The sequence below is a fragment of the Argiope bruennichi genome, chromosome 5, assembly GCF_947563725.1.
Source record: "Argiope bruennichi chromosome 5, qqArgBrue1.1, whole genome shotgun sequence".
Taxonomy (NCBI): domain Eukaryota; kingdom Metazoa; phylum Arthropoda; class Arachnida; order Araneae; family Araneidae; genus Argiope; species Argiope bruennichi.
The window spans coordinates 122300357-122320704 of NC_079155.1; the positions used below are offsets into that span (position 1 = coordinate 122300357).

Sequence of the window (20348 nt, forward strand, 5' to 3'; positions counted from 1 at the left end):
TTTGTGTTAATTTTTTTTACAAATATTCTCTTACATGATTATTTTCCCCATTGATCATAAAAGCTTATTAAGGAGTCACCCTAAAATTGAGTTTATTGTTAAATTTCGTTACAAATTTTGCAATAAAAAGACGACTCCATTTCATAGCAAAACGTAAAACAATAGCCACTCAAATGTCAGAAGATATGCGGTAGGACTTATAATGTGCCTGTGGAGCTATGCCAATAGAATGTATATTCTTCATTCTTACAGCGCATCTTTTCCGTGATATGGGCGTCCCGGGTTCGATTCCTGGCTAGGGCATGATTGTTCTTTACACTGTGCCCATCTGTCAAAAGGGATTGTACAAGCGAGTGTGTAAGCGTCATCTTCATATGAGCTAAAGTCAGAATTCTGCTCTCGGGTGCTCTGGAGTCCCCACTCTCAGAAGCCATTTCATCCCTCCTTCCCCTATCTCTTGGTTTGAAATGGAGTTCAATCCAAAGAGGATAAGCAACAACAACATAATCAAAAATCAATTAGCTCATGAGTATAGACAGATTTTTATTTCGAATTCCTGTACGACGTCAGATTTATTAATAAATTATGAATCTTTGAAAATAAAAGTGATTCCAACTCAACTTAATAGAAAAGGAACTAACCTGAAATAGAGTCTCAGCTTCGACAGAAGGGTATTTTGTTTCAGACATTGTTCTTCCAAATAAGGCCGATCGTATGAGTGAGCCTGATTTGCATTAATTCTTTAGGAATCAAACATCATCCTAATAGCATGCAAATGATATTTGGGAGGGAGGAAACGCTTCCAATTTTGGTATTGTTTTTGTCTTGCAATCATTGTTAAAATTCGATCTTTGTCGAATGCATTACATAATTTAATTTTAGAATCTATAATGCTGCCAGCAGGAGAGGAAAAACATTCGCTATGCTATAACAAGTGTAAGAAAACGAACAATTAGATGCAAACTGTTCGTTTACAAACAGAAAACGAACAATTAGATGTAATTTAACTGTGACCGTCCCAGTCACCATAGTAACGGTATCAAATAACATAGCATTTGGAAACATGAAATAAACCAGCTTGTATTGTTATAATGACTTCGTATCAAACATTTCGATCCTGAATATGAAACAGGAATCTTCTGAAAAATGCTTCCAGTTATATGTAGTTTAAAGTATACACATGAGATTTCTTTCTACAAATATGTTATTTTGAAAATCTTTTAAAGCTGAATATACTCTTCATATTTTTAATATGCGATTCAAGACTTACCTGGGAAAAGAACCTCGTCATATCCTTTTAAAAACATTCTCGTAATTACACTGCATTCTGAGAATTCATTCATATATTTGATATCGTTGTTTACAATATTTAGCAAAACAGTTTTCTTTATTAATATTCATTCTGAATTCAAAGATTATGTTTAATATTCTCAAATAGACAAAATAAATGCATTTTTTAAATATTTGTAAACATGATGCACATTTTTTCTCTTTTAATTAACTGATAAATTGAAAACTCTTGGGTTGTGTGTTTAAAATTAAAATTATTTTACTTATATGATTCCTTTTTTATTTAACAAATGGATTTTTCATGTATTAAACCCTACTTTGAATGAATTATTTCTTAGTAAATAACAAATTTAGTTTTCTTATAATAGTTTTAATGTTCATTTTAGTTTTGTAATCTTTGTTTAAATGCACTTAATTATAATCATTTAATAGAATAACATATTTACAAATAGTTTATTTATTTTTTCTGTTGACAATTTTTTTATTTTTTTTATCATTTGACACCCTTGTCTAAATTTACGTTAATTTGATTTTGGAACACATTACTAAAATGTCATTGGTGATTAAAAGTTGAGTTTCATAAATTACTTTAGATTTTCCAATACTATTAAACAAATTATGTGCTTAACTCAAATGATATTTTTTATTCTTCCATTGCATAAAAACTTTTCTTTTAAATGTATTTATTGAAAATTTTCTTTTAATTTATACATCACATTTTAATCATTATTGACATCAAGTGAATTAAAAAGTAGTTTCTTAAGTATTATAATAGCCCCCAGATTCAATCATCAAAATACTCACATTATGTATAATGCAGCTTGGTGATCTTGACATAATCCTAACCTTGAAGTTATTGTAATATGTATGTACTAAAAATAATTATATGAATCGGTTAAATTGGAAGTGAAGCCTTTTCCTCCCAGCTCTTTAAAATATATGATTATGCATAGTTTTATTGAAATTTTTCAAAGTTTTTGAAGTAAACTCATAAAAGTCAAATATTAAGAGAAGTGGAGAGAGTCGCAAAGAATCAATTAATGGAGGAGAGTCGAGAAAAGTTAAATTTAGTTTTTACAGTAATTAAATTTGATAATTAATCTTTTCATTAATCTCATATTTTATGTAATATTTTTTGTGTACCTCAAAGGATACAGTTTCATTAAATCTACTATGTAATAATTTTTTTTAATTAACAGCTAATATTTATGATTAGTTACTAACAAAACATGGACTTAATTATGCATAGAAATTTTAAAACATGTTTTTTTTTGTGACATGAATTAGATATTAATTTATTGCATATTTATTATCCTTGACTTTTATCACATACTGACATTGTGAGTTGCATTGCATGGAATACAACTGATGAAGTTTTCTCCTGTGCTGATGATCATGAAGTCCTTATCTGGAATCTTGCAACAAATGAAACAACTAAACTGTTAACTTTGCCAAATGATCTTTTCCCCACTGATATGCACATTTTCCCCCGGACTTCAATTACTGGTGGCATCAAAAAGCAACTTGGAGGCGATATATTTATTATTACTACAACTGATGGTGAATAAATCTTTTTTTTTTGTTCTATCTTTGTTTACTTTTATTTTTATTTTGGCTTCCTAAACTGTAATCAGAATGCTTCTTGAATGCATCTATTTATGCCACAAAATTTACCTGACCTAATGTCAATGTAATTTTTTAACCTCAGACCAAATATTTCAACCTCAACCTGTTAGCCTCAGACCATATATTTACTATATTCTGGCTGTATTTGTGAGTATTATAATAATAAAGAAAGTAGATTTCATGTTTCCTTAATGATTTTTAATGACTTAATGAGTCTAGCAGAAAAGTACTATATATTCTTTGTGCTACAAAATATTTATAGTATTCCTTCTGATGCATGATAAAAAAAATTAATCAAAATCATCAACATAGAAATTTTGAAAGAAAAAAAAAATGTTGGCTCTTGATTTTATCAAATTTCCCAAATAAATTGAAATAGTTTATTCCTTGTTGATTTTGTGAGATACTGTTAATTTTCAACTTACTTTACAATAAATTTTTTTGATAATTTTTTACTGAAAGGAATATAGCACTGAAAAATTGAGCTTAGAAACGTAGTACAATCCTGTCACCACAATAAGTTGTTAAAATGGCTATCAACCATTTGGTTTTTACCATGTTAAATCTAATAACAAATTCGGCATGTTAATTCCTAAAAAAATACTGGTTTATTGGCAACATAAATATAAGCAAAACTAAAAATAAGCATATTCTTTTACTTAGAAGTCTTTTTATTTTCTATTGAAATATTTTAAGCCTTGAAAGAACTAATTATAGAATTTTTCAAATCAATGACATTTAAAAAAATTGTGATTTAAAATAGTTAATAGAATCATTTTTCTGATCCTATTTTTCAATATTTATACTCTTTCCACCCCTCCATCGTATCAGATTTTGACTGTTTTTTTCTGATTTTTGAAACTGCTTTATTTATAATTTGCTCTTTTCACCTTTATACATTCTAATATAATGCTAATGTTATGAAGAAAGATCTTCAAGATGGATAAGGAAATTATTACAAATTTTGGAATTAATCTTTCTTATTATTAATGTAGCAAGAATATTTCTTTGTGAAATATTTAAATATTGATTGTTTTTTAAAGAAAATGTCAAACCATCATAATTTATTAATCAAGTTTGTTATCATTAATGATATTAATCTTATTGAATAAGATTATTTATTTTTGATTTATTTAATTTGCAATGCACGAGTTGATTAAATTTGGTGTTTGTTGTAGGAAAATTTCACATAATAAATAGAACTGGCAGGATTGAGAAAAGTATTGATGCTCACAGAGGTGCAGTTCTTTCTGGTCGTTGGAGTCATGATGGAACAGCTTTTGTCACAGGTATTTGTATTTTCTGTTTAGTTCTGTTAAATGCATTATCATAATCTAATTTTTTTTAAATTTCTTAGATAATGTTTGTCTGCATTTTTATATGATTTTATATTAAAGCGAAACAATAAAAACTACTAAATTATTTCTGGTCATATTTGTAATATATAGCCTTTACTTCTTTCTAGGAGTATTTACAATTTAATGCTTATTAATGATAATCTGGTGCTTGCTTTGTAAACACAAAGTTCAAAATGTAATTAAATCAAAGAAATCATGATTTTTTCCCCATTCATCATGTACCTTTATAATAGCATATTACGAAACAATAATACTTGCTTTGAGCCATTGAAATTAACTTTTTTATTCTGTTGTTTATTTGTAGCTGGAGAAGATGGTCAAATAAAAATTTGGTCTCGAAGTGGTATGCTTAGATCAACATTGGCATCAAATAGTAAGTGTTTATATATTTTCATTTTAATAGAAATTTTATTTCCTGATGTATCTTATTCTGAAGCAAATAGTAATGATTAATTTTAATTAAAAGTGACTGTATAGCATTTATACTTTTTTTGTTACTTATTAGAGAATCATATATTAAATAAATATACATGACTAAGAATAACTAAAGATTATAAATTTATATGCAGATAAATTTTTCAACTTTTGTAGAAGAAATTTTTCAACTGGTATTAAGATTTTTTTAAATGCATAAAATTATGATTTTTTTTTTGTTTTAATAATTATTGCATGCATCTTATTCCCTTAAATAGAAATTAACTAACATACGGAAGTTTATGTAATATCTAAAATGATTTTGTTATAGGTTTCCCTGTGTATTCCTTAGCATGGGGACCCAATTCTGATCAAATTTTACATACCCTAAGTCGAATGCTTGTGATCAAACCTTTACAACCTAATTCAAAACCACTGCAGGTAAACATTTTTGCATTTATAATTAATACATTTATATAGTAAATAAGAATTATTTTTTCAATCACAATTTTAAAAGCTTCAAATATTTTTCAGTGGAAAGCTCATGATGGTCTTATTTTAAAAGTTGCTTGGAATCCTAGTAATAATTTAATTGTATCTGGTGGAGAAGATTGTAAGTACAAGGTAACATTTTGATTTCTTGTTCTCCTTTATTGCAAAATTATTTAATTACATGAACTTAAATACTTTATATAATGTAATCAAGGAATAATTGTAACAGAATTAAATTTTGTAATCTACATATATTATGGCCTTAGTAAGCATTATTCTCTTATAGTGTAGTATCTGAAATTTAAGTAAGAATGGTGTAATATTTTTTATAAAATGTAATTTTTGAAATATAATTCTTTAATTTTTCCTTAGTAATATTTTTAGCACTGCCATGAACTTTTTTACTGTAGATCCAGACTTTCATGCATAATTAGAGATATTTTATGCTTTTATTAAATGCAAAAGTTGTTAAAATTTATTGGTCATATTGAATATTTAATAAATGCTTCTAATGTAATGAAATCATTGTAAAAATTACTGGTTTATACCAGTCAGCATATGAAATATACTGTAGATTTTACTTACTAATATCTATAATTCTTTTTATGATTATTAAACATATTTTGATCTTATTTACAGTTTTCTTAATCAGTTATATTATGCTCCAAATATATATATACATTCTGGACAAATATTATTTAAACAATGAACAAAATATATCTGTTTCCTCATTCAAATGAATTAAAATATAAATTCTAATTGCAATTTATTCAATTTATTAATTCTATTTATTTTTATAAAATTCTTACAAACATATGTTTAGGGGAAAGAGAGAACATTGTGTCCTATGAACATATTCATCAAATCTCATTCTTGGTAGTTTCTTGAATTTGTGCTAATGATGTTATTTACTTCATTATTTTTGAATGTTGTGTTTGGAAGTAAACTATTACTATTTCACTTTGTATTACTATACTATTTCACTTTATTTAATTTTACTGGAAGGTATATAATAGATATTTTTCAAAACAGTATATTTATATAATTTTTTTTAATGTAATTCTCTTTTATAGTTTGATTTTCTTAAAAGTATGCACAGATTTTTATGGTTTCTATATATTTTAGGTTTGGGATTCATATGGTAGAATTTTGTACAGTAGTCATGCTAATGATTATCCAATAACATCTGTTTCTTGGTCACCAAATGGCGAAGTGTTTTGTGTTGGGTCATTCAATTCTTTACGTCTATGTGATCGAACTGGGGTATAAATTATCACATTAATTCTCATTTTATTTCTTAGCATATTGTTAATACATTTAGAATAGAGGATTTGCATTTTCTGAAATTAAGTTATAAACAATTTATTTATAGTTTATATGTGCAATTTTTTTTAATTTTATTTATGTACTTAAGAAATATTAACAATTGTCATTCCAAATAAAATCACTATATCTTATTTTCTTTCTGAAGAATCATTGGCATATGATTTTGCCTTCCATTTTTTTGTGTTTTAAGAAAACTTCTGAATTCAAATACATTGTATATAACTTGCTCTATATATAACTAGATGCAGGTTCTGTACATAACTGGAAACTTAGGAGAAGATAGTAATTGAAATTGAGTAGTGATTTTACTGGCTTATGCTTCATGGAAAATCAGACTTTACCAGTGATTCTTTCAGTGAGAAGACAGTAGATTCATAATTATCTTATTACCCACAGTATAAAATGTTTCATATATGTCTAAAATATTTCTTTCCTGTTTGAGAAATACAACATATAATCCACTTCATTTTTTAGTTAAAAATAGTCATTAAGAGAGCCCACTTATTTATTACAAATTCTTCAAAATGATTAGATTATGAATATTTCCATTTGATTACATCAATAAATTCATAATATTGTTTTATTTGACAGTGGTCTCATAGCCTGGATAAACCTGAAACACAAAGCCTTTTTTGTTTAGAATGGTCATCTGATGGTACGCAAGTAGCAGGAGGTTGTGGAAATGGGCATGTTATTTTTGCCCATGTAGTTGAAAGGTTAGTTTCTTCAAAATAGAATTTAAAAGAAATTGTATACATTTTAATAGATCTTACACCGTATGCATAATATTATAGAAAAATTATTTTTGAATTAATTTATATGTTTAATTATTTTTATTTATGGAATGTAGTTAATATTTTTTTTAACTTACAGGCGATTAGAATGGAAGCATTTTGAAGCTACAGTGAGGGGAAGAAAAACCATTACTGTACAAAATGTTTGTTCTGACTTAATGGAAAATTTGGATTTTCGAGACAATATAATTAAAGTTTCATTTGAACACAATCATCTGATTGTAGTAACATCAACACAATGTTATATATACAGGTATATACAATTAAAAAATTAGAAGTATTTTAGTATTATTATTATTTAAAGTAAAAAAAATAAAGAATTCACTACGACAATTATATAAGCATAAAATTTTAAAAACTTTCTTCATAATATGTAAAGTTTTGTAAAAAGAACTGATGAAATAATAAAAGCTGCATTTTATTTTCTTTATAAATGAGATTTACCATTTCTTTTTTAATGTTATAAATTTTAAAAACAGCATTTTGAACTTTAAATAACAACAAAATAAAAATGCTTTTGCAAAAGATTTCTTCATTATTTTCGAATTGTGTATTGGTTTGTAATGAATCTATCTTCTAATCTGCTAATGAAATGTTATAAAACAATTTTATTTTATGCTGTAAATTTCTGAATGTAGCATTTTGTTAAAAAACAAATATAGATTTAATATGAAATATCTAGAAATTTAATGTATTTTAACAAGCAAAAGTGTTATTTGAAATCATGAAATGTTAATTATTTATTGTTTCATTAGGAATTACTGTTTGAGAATGCAAAAATAAGTGTAAAATTTCATTTTGACAGTCTGTGTATCTCACATTAATTTTTTTTTTTTTTTTTTTTTTTGTTTAAGTGTATTTTATCAGCATTTATCACTTTCAAGCTCAAAGTTTGATTTATTAAATGCCTATTTCCAGAAAAATTCGTTATGAAATATTTTTCTAAATTGTTTATTTACTACATGGATGCTTACTTTCTTTTAGTACTAAAAACTGGAACACTCCACTTATATTTGACTTAAAGGAAGGAAATGTTTCTCTGGTTGTTCAAGCTGAAAAGTAAGTTCATTGTTCATTATTTTTTGGTTTTGTATTTATATTTTCCCCCTTTTTCTTATTTGCCTTTAGAAATAAATGTATTTCAATCACTAAATATCATTTTTAAAATAGCAGTAAATATTAATTTACATTAGTAGTCCTTTAGCATTTTTGAAGCAAATATGGGATTTAAATTTGTATTCTTCCCTACTTGCAATGGTCTTGTCTATGTATCTTATTACGTTTTCATCTAGGCAGCATAAACTTTTAAATTCCATAATCATTCTATCGTTTTTACTTTAAAAACTGGTGAATATATCTTGAAAAAATGAATCAGCTTAAAAAGATATAGATAATTTTCTTTTTATTCTTTTTGATATTTATGTTATTTAATTCTATGCTATTTTTCATTCAGAAAATTGTGTTTAAATAATTTTAATTTATTATTAGATTTTTTCTCCTCCTTTCTTTATTATACTTCTCTTTTAATAGTCACATTTTATACGTTACCTCTTATTTTATGTAGAACTTATATTAAAAATAATTATTATTTATTTATTGCAAATCATTTGTATTTGTATTAATTTATAAGAATAGTTTCTTATAATTTAAGTTGGAGGCAGTTAAATTGTTAAAATATTTATTTAACTTTTTATGGAAACTTAAAGAAAGTTAACATTGCATATATTGTATTTTAAAGAAATAACTTAAATCCATTCGAGATGCTTTTTTTTATCATAAAATTTACAATAAATTTGTAATTCTTGGAGAGCAATATTCTGATAATGAAAGTAAATTTCTTCCCTATTTACTCATAACAATTTGTAATGAATTGTTATATTTATTTTCTTTTTTTAGACATTTTTTATTTGTTGATGGACAAGGGCTTTATATATACAATTATGATGGAAAGCCTGTAAGTGCCCCAAAATGGCCTGGAATGAGAACTGATTATTTAAATGAAAATACTGTTACTCTAAGCAATGATACTGTAGCTGTAAGAAACAAAGGAGATGAAAAAGGTGAATATATTTGAATTTTCTGCTTTTAATATGCTATTTGAAGCTAAAAAAATTTATATGCTATAAAAGAAGTAACAAAATTTTTGCAAAGTGTGTATGAAGAATACTTTTTTAAATAGGCAATGGTTAAATTTATAAATCTGCTTATTTCTCTCTCTTTTATTTTATCATCTGCAGTTATTCACATTTTTGATGCTGTCACTGGCAAATATGTTTCTGATGGAAAGCCTTTCATTCATAAAGTAAGAACCAACCTTTTGTAAAATTTCTTTTTATTAAAATGTATTAATTAAACTAAGTTGTGTACTGTGACAATATTAAAAATACTGTCTTATTTTAGATCTTCCTTTGCTGGCTCTTTATATATGTAGAAGTGAAATATTATATATATATATATAATAAAAAGCTTACTTTTCAGTTTTTTAGCAATAACTTTTAATGCTTATTTACACTTTTAATTTTAAAATGAAAAATGAAATATGTTTTTTATTCTTTTGCAAGTATTTACAGATTACAAATTGAAATGTCCCCAAAATATTAGATTTTTTTATTACTTTATATTTTTATTATTAAATAATAAAATATCTTGGATTTATTTATTTAATTACAAATATAAAAGTTTATTGTATCTAAAACTGAAATTATATTATCTTCATTTCTCTGTAAAAGAATTAGTTATTCATATATAATCTTGCAAAAAATGAAAAGTTATTATGCAGTGTAAAAGAATAATACTGCTATTAACAAGTAAAAATAAATATAATTAATCCATTTAAATTTTGAAATTTGGTAATTTTTTATATCTTATAACACATACCTTTTAGTTTGAATTATCATTACATTATGTTATTGATTATTCATACTTTCTGAAAAACTTATTTACAAGAATTGTTTCATTTTATACACTTATTATTTCAAAACAAATAAAAATATTTGATGATTACGATAAAATTTCTACTACATTTAAGTACGGACTTGTTTATTCAACTTCTTACTCAAAAAGTATCCAGTTAACATTTAAATGCTAAAATCTTGTGTTTTTTTTTTGTATATTAGATTGAGTATTTGAGTTATATAATTATGATACAATTTTCAGTTTTTCAATTACAAAATTATTTTTATTAAGGAAATAATTATTATTTGAAAGAAGAAAAAAAATGTCTTTTCAATTATACTTTTATTTTTAGATGGAAGTTTTGGAAGTGGCTCTGGATCAGTGTGGCTCTGCAAGTAATCGTCGCCTAGTTTTTGTTGATAAAAATAGGGATTTACACATATTACATGTCAGAACTTTACCAAATACTTCAAAGAAAATCATGAAGCTAAGTTAGTATATTTGGAATTTATTATAAATTTAGTATCATGAACAATAAAATATATTTTTAAAAGTTAATAATATAGTTTAAACAATTTGCAATTGCTACACCATCTGTCATCTAAATAATTTGTATGATTCTAAATATTGTTTTAAATTGTTACAAAAATATTGTATATGCTTTAGGTGCCATGATGCATTCAATAAAATGGAATGATAACTCAAACATGTTATCAGCACTTCAAGATGGAAAACTTGTGATTTTTTACTACCCTGCTGTGGTATTTTATGATAAAAATTTACTCCCCATGACAATTATGCAGAAAGATGACAGGTAAATTATCATTTCATATATTATAAAAAAATTTTGGTTTGAGAAATTATGTTACAAATGTTTACTGTTTTATTTTGGCCATTACTTAAACTTTATATAAAAGAATGCGTCTTTGATATTGTATATGAATACAATTTAAATGAAGACCATAAATCTATTTAAATAAATTTTTTTAAATATTTCTTTATCAGATTTAAAGTTTATAAATATTAAAGTTATATATAGATATGAACTTTTCTTTTCATAATTTTAATAAACTTTTTACTTCATTATTTCATTACTTTTTATCATCAAAATAAGATTTTTAATATCAGTGGTTTAAATTATTTTAAATTTTTTTCTTTTTCGTATTCTAGTCATATTATCTATAAATTATTTATTTTCAAAGGAAAATGATGAAAAATACTGATTCAATACCTTATAAACAAATATATAAAAATAACTAGGATATATGTATCTTCTCATAAAAGTTAATTTTAGGATTTGCTTCTAATATATTTAAGAAATTTACTAAGTTTAAGAAGACAATGAACTTTTTAAATAAACAAAAATGGACGAAAATATGAAATTTTCATTTTATTGTTTTATTATTAAAATATATGTTTATATTCAACTAAAACAGCATTTTAAAATGTATTGCTCAATTAAATGTACATTTGAAAAGCTCAAAGAAAAATGAGTATTTTCTCAAAATAATATTCTTATTAAATTTAAATATCTTTTAAATGTTCCAGTTGTCTTCAATTTTGAGAAAATTAAATAAAATTGACGATGAGGATTTTGGTTAAACGTTAAAAGAAAACTAGTATGCATAAAATATGCATTTTCCGTTTTGAGTTCTTTTAGATAGTTGAAAATCAATTTTAATTAAGGAAAGCATAACATTCTTATAAAAATTCATTGCATGTACATAAAAATATTTCTAAAAGATTAACTTTTAATTGGAACTTCAAAATCATATGTAGTTTTATTCCAAATAAATTAATAGAGGATTATAAGGAAAAAATAACAGAAAAAATTATTTGGAATTTTAAATTATGTGGCGTTTAATTAAAAAAAAATAATACAGTTGGTTTTAAATCTTTTTAAAAGATATTTGGTGTATTAATACATATGCATAAAAAATTCATAACTCTAAATGAATTATTCTTAAAAGTGTCTCTTTTATATGGTACTAGTGATATAAATACAGTCAAATAAAAAAAAATTTATTTATCATAGCCGGGTTAGTCAAAATACCATTTCATTTATTTTAACCGTATAGATTAGGTATTAGTCTAGTATTTCAAATACAGTTTTGTTAATTATTTTTTATATTTATGTAACAAATTATTGGTTTTGTTTTGGTAGAATTTTATTTATTTTGGCAAGTATATTAACCTTAAATATATGATTGTATGCAGTTTCTTTTCAACCATATTAAAAATTTTTATAAATTTTCATCCAGCACTTTTCTTTTAAATAACTATCATGCAAAAAAAAAAAAAATCTGTAAATTTTACTTGAAAAAAAAATTAAGAGATCTAAGCGAACGTATTTCGTACAATTTTTCTTAAAATTTTCTAATTTATCTTTTAAATACTGATCTTAAATTTTTAGTGATTTTGGAAAAAATCCACAAATCATCAGTTTTGTTGGAAATCATGTCAGTATCCGCAGAGCAGATGGCTCTTTAGTGTCTTCAGCTGTATCGCCTTACCCGTCTGTTCTTCATGGATATGTATCTTCGCATAGATGGGATGATGCCGTTAGACTTTGTAGATACATTAAAGTATGTTTAAGCCACATCTGTTTAATGAAAATGCATTTTTTTCGCTTTTTAATATTGTTTTTATTAAAGTTCCTAATTCTTTTCTCTTCATTTGAAAATGAAAACAATTATGCAACTAATTAGATTTTTACCTCTTCAGCACACGTACTCATTTTCGGAACATTAACACATGCGAGGGATCATTTTGACCTGAAATTGTCAGGCACTGACACCTTTATGCTATAAATACGTTCTCAATCATTTAAAAGTTCTATAAATTTAAATTTAAACTTTTCTCTTAATATTTTATGTTTATAATTCTAAAATTTATATAAAAATGTTACAAAATCCTATATTTAAGGTAGTCGAGGAGAAAGAGAAGTGCCGACATCTTGTCGTAGTCTGTTAAGACCCCGCGGCCCGGGACAACATATCGATACTCTGTAGAACACATTGGACAGCAGCAGCGATACAAAGATGGTCAGCTTCTTTGAAAACGCTTTTTAAAATAATGTTTGATAATGGTTGCACATCCGGTTCAGTCACCAGTTTGGCATATAAATTTTCTGCCAAGGTGCGTAAAATAACATGAGTATCCTTCTGCTGTCATAAGAACTTACTCTCAAGATCTAATTCCTGATGTAGGTTCAGAATGCCTAGGTCGTAAACAATTTGGTTCCAAGCACTCACATGGCTTCCAATTGATACACAACGATCACTAGCACAAATAAATAAATAAATGTTCGCACCTAAGAACGAAACAGATATCTGTATAGTTTTCCAATGAGTTCTAGGGCAATACCATTGAAATCTCAAATCACGGCGATTTGTAGTAATATGAATGCTACGTAGCGTTTGCTCGGAGTTGTCTCTCAAATGACCAGCTTGAATTTCTGCTGCAAATGCTCTATGATGTGCCCTAGCCATGCGACTCTTCTCAGTAATGGGCAGCATGCCGCTGGATCCTGGTTTGTTTTGAACAGTACATCCCAGTGTCTACCATTGCCAATAATTATGCGCATTGGATGCATCCCTACCAAGTGCTGATAGTCTTTTTTGGTCTTCTCAAAGACATTCTGTTTCAAATCTAGTTCACAATGTTAATCGGGAAGATAAATAAAGGCCACACGTATTTAAAGCAAAATGCTTTTACGCTTATAATGCCACTAATAAATACATTTTTATTCTTATAGAGCGAAATTTTAATACACATCGTCTTTCAGGTGTGCAGACATGTTTCCCGAATTTCGTTTATCTATTTCAGCTCTTTCTTCGGGATGAGATTTTATTTTCCTCCAGTGTATCTTGTTTCTGTATCTGTTATGTTTTCATTCACAGAACTAAGTTGCGTAGGAATTTTTAATATTAATATAAATTTTTGTCTATCTGAAGCTGGAGCTATCTCTCATGAATTTTTAATTCATCATAAATGTCGTATTAAGACAAGTTAAACTCACATAGTTAAAACAATTCGCCACTGACCCCATTCATCTAATTTTAGGTCTATCCCTTTTCCTACTTGTTAGAGGTCAATTGCAATGCCTTAGTTCGATATAAAGATAACACGTTCCAAGTTCCAAATCTCATCTCCAAAAGGCGTTTTCCAAGTCGTCTTCATAGAATCTGTCATGAATTTCTTTTGTTAGACTTTGTAACAAGGCTTTATTAATTAATTCTGGATATATCTTCTATGCACTTAAATGTAATATATTTAAGCATAAATTTGTTTTAAATATATTTGGTTTCACTCCATATAATGAAATTCTATATTTAAAAAAATGATGGATGTTTAATTTCATTGAATTTTTCCTATAACTGTATGAAAACACATTAAAGACATACACTTTTTCATTTTATCTGCAATTCCTAACTTTCTGTATGCTATGTAATTTCATTTGTTTTAAATATAATAATCCCTTTTAAAGAATTTTTTTCTGTAAAACTTTATGAATCTATCTATCTTTATATATATATATGATTTGACTACATACGGAATAGTTATCTTCAAAAGAATTTATTCGCTTTATTCCCTAGGATGAAGCATTGTGGGCTTGCTTAGCAGGCATGTCTATTGCCCTGAAAGATCTGAAAACAGCTGAAATAGCTTATGCTGCTATCAAAGAAGTATGCTGCAATTTCTATAATAAGTGCTTATTTCAATTGAAATATTGGGAAAAATTTAAATAATTATAATAATTAAGGAATAAAAAAACATTATTTATTTTTGTCTCCCGCTGTTTAAAAATATTATGTTATGTTACTTAATATTTATACTTTTATTTACCGAATTTTCATACTGAATAGAATTTTTCTAATACATTGCAAAAATGAACAATAATCTCCCCTTCATGTACCAGCATTTAATAAAGGCATGAGAACATGGCATTCTTTTTTCATTCTGCCGATTATGTTGTTGCAGTTAAAAATAACAAATAAGTATTAACAAGTAATTTGTCTATAAGTTCGCGATTACTGAAATATTCCGGAAGCTATTGTATATTTGGTAAAATCCATCGATTATAAGGACGCTTGATCTTGAAATCATAATCTGATATTTACAGATTCTCTGAAAAATATTTAAAATTCGTAAAACTTTAGTTTTTTTTAGCAATTATGTAAATTACACAAAAAGTCATTAAATAATAAACATATAAGTTACGTATTACCAAAATGTGATAATTAAACGGTAAATGAATTAAAAAACAAATAACGAAATTGTTGTTAGGTATTTTCACGTACTTGTAGCGCGAGATTAATTAATTAAAAGTAAGAACCAAAGCGATAAATTAGTAGCGCCGTCTGAACGTCAATTCTGAAATCAGTATGGCTCTAGTATCAATAGCCCTGGCAAACTTTGCATTAAAATATTTAAATTATGTTAAAAATTTTATAATTAAAAAATTCTTTTAAATTTCAATTTTTTATACTAATTATTTTATCTAGTTATGTTGAAAGTGACATCAATGAAATGCTTTGTTATTCCAATTAATTAAAATATTTGATACTTAAATTTAAATATGGCCTTGCTCGGAACTTTCAATCGGTGGAACGCTTGATTTTCCTGAAATATTTTAATCTTCAAATATGAAGTATCAAGACTCACACGGTGAATGCATTTGACATCGAATTCAGCGAAAATGCTGAGAGTCTGCAAATGCATTCATTCTCACATGAAACGGCACTGATAAAGAGAACACACTCAAAAAATAATATTCCTAATGTTATTTTATTTTTTGGTGGCATTCTTTTACACTATCTTAGCTTTCAAGATATGGAACAATAATTTTTCCTGCTTCTTTTTTTTTTTTTTAGTCTGACAAGGTGGAATGTATTCAATACATCAAAAAATTGCCTTTGAAAGATCTTCAAACCTCAGAAATGGCTTTACTTTGTGGAAATACAAAAGAAGCGGAATCTGTGTTATTAGCTGGGGGTTTGACTTTCAGGGCTATTATGCTGAATTTGCGGTTGTATAAATGGGACAGGTCAGTTTATTTTCGAAGACTATTTAAGATACTAACTAATACGCAATACAGCAATTCATGTTCATACAATATATGTCAGGTATTTAATTTTGAAATTTATTGAGCATCTTGCTGGGAGAAGAAAAAAAAAGAATAAAATATCACACCACAGCTGAAGACAGTTTAATGTCAGATGAAATGCATGGTTCCATTTGTTCACTTGAGATTGTGATATCACATGAATCACCAGATATAATAAATTAATCATAAATCTACTCAAATATTCATCATAAAATTTAGATATCTTTCATTGTAAATTTATTATATTTCCAAAAAAAAAAAAAAAGTGAAATGTAGTTATTCATCAAATTATTAGTTTCAGGGTATGTACACAAATTTTATCTTGAAATTTGATATTTCATAATTCAATTTTTATCTCAAAAATGCAAAAATTTCTTTATTGCAAATTTTAATGTCCCATGAGCTGAAGTTACTGTTAAAAATTAACTCACATAGTTTTACATGAAATTATATCTCTCAGGGAAACGATCCTCCCCCCCCCCATCAAAATAAGCAAGGGAAAAAAAAAGTTTCAAGTCATGAATTTTTCCCTTAATATCAGTAATTCCCTAAACTGCGATAAATTTTTAAAATTGATTCCTGGATTCATCAAGAACCGTTGAGATTGAAAGATCAGACATGCAAAGAAATATGGTCATATAATCGAGCAGTTATAGTGTGGCGAAATGCTTTCTTTTTCCCCATCAGAGAGAAAATTAACAATAAACATTTGAATTTTTTTTTAAAAAAGCATTTTTAAGGTCCTTATATAAAGACACAATTTTTAAAGATTTAATAATGCTACCACCCTAATTCAGATTATGATCGATTATTAAATAAACTTCAGCTTCAAACTATGAAAACACTTTTTTTTGTTTTAGATCATGAATGACATTAAAATTTAACTGCACCTGGGCCCACATCCACACTTCTATAACTTTTACACCCATTCGCTCCTCCTTCTTAGAAAATTAATCACTTTAAAGAGTGGAGTTGAAAAAAAAATTCTAACATTTTAAAAGTTATATTTGTTTCTTGCTGGATATAAAATATTACATCTTTTATTACAATTATAATACCTACAAACTGCTAAACAATATAGATTTTAGAACATAATATAACAAAACACCATATTAAATTTAAAAAATTGTTTCAGGGCATTAGAACTAGCAACTAAAAGTGGAAATCATGTTGATACAGTTTTGGCTTTCAGACAAAAATATCTGGACACACTCGATATCACAGAAGACAAGCCAAACTTTATTCAGTTAATGAAAGAAGTAAGTTTACGATATACCACTTATTATATGTTTTTCTTTTCAATGACAAAAATGATAAAAATCTATCTTTTAAATTATTAATTTCTTATTTTTATTGACCAATATAAGATATGATGATAATATATATTAGTTTTAAAAGAAAGTACTTAATCGTAATTCTGCTATACTGCATATTAAACAATTCATGATTATGTAACCTTAAAATTAAGCAAGCACAAAATAAATTCCACAGTAATTATTCATATAGTTCAACTTTAATATATAATTTTCTATTGAATTATTTAATATTAGAAATAAGCATTAATGGAAGCAATTGATTTTTTTATTGAGCATTGATTTTAATATATAATTTAGATTTTTTGCTTATTATAATATCATACATTTATACAGAAAATGAAATGAATACTATAATATATTTTTGACTACATTTTCTGTAATATTAGCAATAATAAAATGATGTCTACTATCTTTCTTGTATATAATAAAAGCTTTTAGAAATGTTACGGCTTAAACAGTTTTATTTCAAGCAATCAACATTTCATTAAATATTTTAATCACTGTCAAAGAAACTGCAGCATAAAAGAGAAAAATATGTTAATAAAAAAAAACGTTGTACACCTATCTGCTGCTCAACATTCTTCAAGACCTACCATCTAATATAAAATTACTAAACTCAGTACAAATATACTTTGGACAGTGACAATGTACACATTGTATCTATTGTTTTGAATTTTTAATCGAAAAATGAGTAGACTTTAGTAATTTTTCATCAAAAATGAATGATTGTGAGAAAAGATGTTTTCCTTCTCATTTTTTTAAAGATTTTATGATTTATTATTTAACATATATATGTAACATATTTTGATTGAAGTAGAATGCAGGTTCGAAACAGTGAAGAGACTTGGTATTTTTAATTACGTTTTATTCTATTCCGAGTGGCAGGCATGATTATATACAAGAAAACGCAGCGCAGCACACACAGAAGTAAGAAAAGGGAAAAAAGGGACAAACAGATGATGACTTGCCTTATATAACATAGGATTTCCGGCCACACGCCGAGGGAATGACCTTTGACACCTGTTCAAGGGTACCGAAGTATCACTCTCATGTGAAACGTAGTTCTTGATGGCACATTATTTTTACAAAGGGATTAATTAAACTGAAAGTGGAATTGGATCACGAAATAAGAGAATATTTTAGAATGAAGTTAGGAAGGGCTAAATTAAGGTAAAGTTTTGGAAATTAATTTGGATTAAATTAAGAGTTTAAAATATCATTACACACACGCACATATATATATATATATAATATGCATTTTCCTTCCTTCAGTATTAAACATTGTTAAGAATTGATGCTTCCAATTGTTTCTAAATAGTGATATTAAAATAGTTTATTTAGCTATTTTTATTTGTACATTTTTTAATACATCCAGATAATGCATCATACTTACATTAATAATCAATAAATTAGATTTTACAAAATATTTTTTCTTTTATTGCTACCAGTGCTTTATTGCTAATTTCCGTCAATATATATATATATATATATATATAGGCAGAAATTAACAACAACAAAAAACAAACATAATAAACTTATGCTTAACAAAACAAAAAAGTGAAGCTTTCAGGTTGAACAAAAATCAGTCCCTTGCAGGAATTTGAGCTAAAATGAATTAGAACTTACAAGTATTTTTTAAATGAGATCAGCTAATTTTGATATAATAACTGAATTGAAACAGAATCAACTATAAGGATGAATAGGCAGTCTGCCACAAATGAATTGTTTGATACATATTTTGAGCAAGGAAAATAATCAGCAGTTTAATAAGAAAAAATATTAATTATTCTCATTAGGTAGTAAGTATTAGCATGGTATTAATGCTACAATTACAGTGGCCCATAATGCATATTGTTTTGATTACTGTTTAAGCTCTAATATTTAAAGATTTTTTATTGCATTTTAGTTTTTTTTTTTTTTTTTTTTTTTAAAAAAGGTCATTTATTTTATTGTTTGCTTTCTTTTTAATATTTATTTAACATGTTTAGAAATGCCTTATTTTATTATTATTGCAACTTAAAATATTTTTTAAATTGTTTTCAAATATGTAATTGCAGAATGAAATAAACTGGAACTCAGTGAATGAAAAAATAGAAGAAGAATACCAGAAGGAAAAAACTATGGCACCAACTGTAAATGCATCACGAAGGTAAAAGAAGAATTCATATTTTAAATGAAATAAACATCCAATAAAGTGCATGCATATAGTGTATACAATAAATGAGTACTCTTCATATTTCTTTTTTAAACAGCTGCAGGCATATTTAAAAAAATTGCCAGATTTTATAATCAATAAAGAATTACAGGGTATTTTTTAAAAATAAATCTAAATATACTTGGAGAATCTTTTATTGCTGTTTTTTTAATTTATCTATATATTTTTATAATATAAAATTATTAACATTTTATGTTTCAGAACTTCTTTGAACATTTAAATAAACACTGTGGATCAATATCTAGTCATATTCATTCAAGACTTCATCCTTGGATTTGAAATTGAACTTATAAACTTTGTTTTTAATTTCATGAAAATCCTCGACAAAACAAGCAATGTTCTGGATGTTGCAACAGTACTTCATAAGTGCACTTACTAATTATTACATATTGTATAAAGAAAACTTATTTTTCCTTCTAGTCTGAATAAAACTTAATTTACAAATAATTTTGCATTTTTTTTTTACTAAGATATTGATGTTATGAATTTTCCAAAAATATTTATATGATAAAA

At 25.9% G+C, this 20348-nt stretch overlaps 1 protein-coding gene across 1 annotated transcript; it reads left to right on the forward strand.

Annotated features, from left to right (window-relative positions):
- Positions 1-1038: 1038 nt before the first annotated feature.
- On the forward strand, positions 1039-20271 carry LOC129969616 (intraflagellar transport protein 80 homolog). The gene is made up of 20 exons (XM_056084262.1): positions 1039-1288; positions 2619-2850; positions 4095-4205; positions 4579-4647; positions 5020-5129; positions 5223-5312; positions 6306-6443; positions 7098-7222; positions 7380-7553; positions 8285-8359; positions 9197-9360; positions 9538-9602; positions 10548-10686; positions 10862-11009; positions 12609-12780; positions 14794-14883; positions 16072-16244; positions 17440-17563; positions 19678-19769; positions 20037-20271. Exons 1-20 carry the CDS (start codon positions 1253-1255, stop codon positions 20053-20055), a joined length of 2346 nt encoding a protein of 781 aa, XP_055940237.1. The 5' UTR covers positions 1039-1252; the 3' UTR covers positions 20056-20271.
- Positions 20272-20348: the final 77 nt, after the last annotated feature.

Excerpts from the sequence above, each read along its gene's own strand:
- LOC129969616 (XM_056084262.1), top strand. The coding sequence starts at position 1,253 with ATGCGATTCAAGACTTACCTGGGAAAAGAACCTCGT. Across the intron at positions 9,603-10,547 it reads GAAAGCCTTTCATTCATAAA|ATGGAAGTTTTGGAAGTGGC; the intron begins GTAAGAACCAAC and ends TTTTATTTTTAG. Across the intron at positions 17,564-19,677 it reads TTATTCAGTTAATGAAAGAA|AATGAAATAAACTGGAACTC; the intron begins GTAAGTTTACGA and ends ATGTAATTGCAG.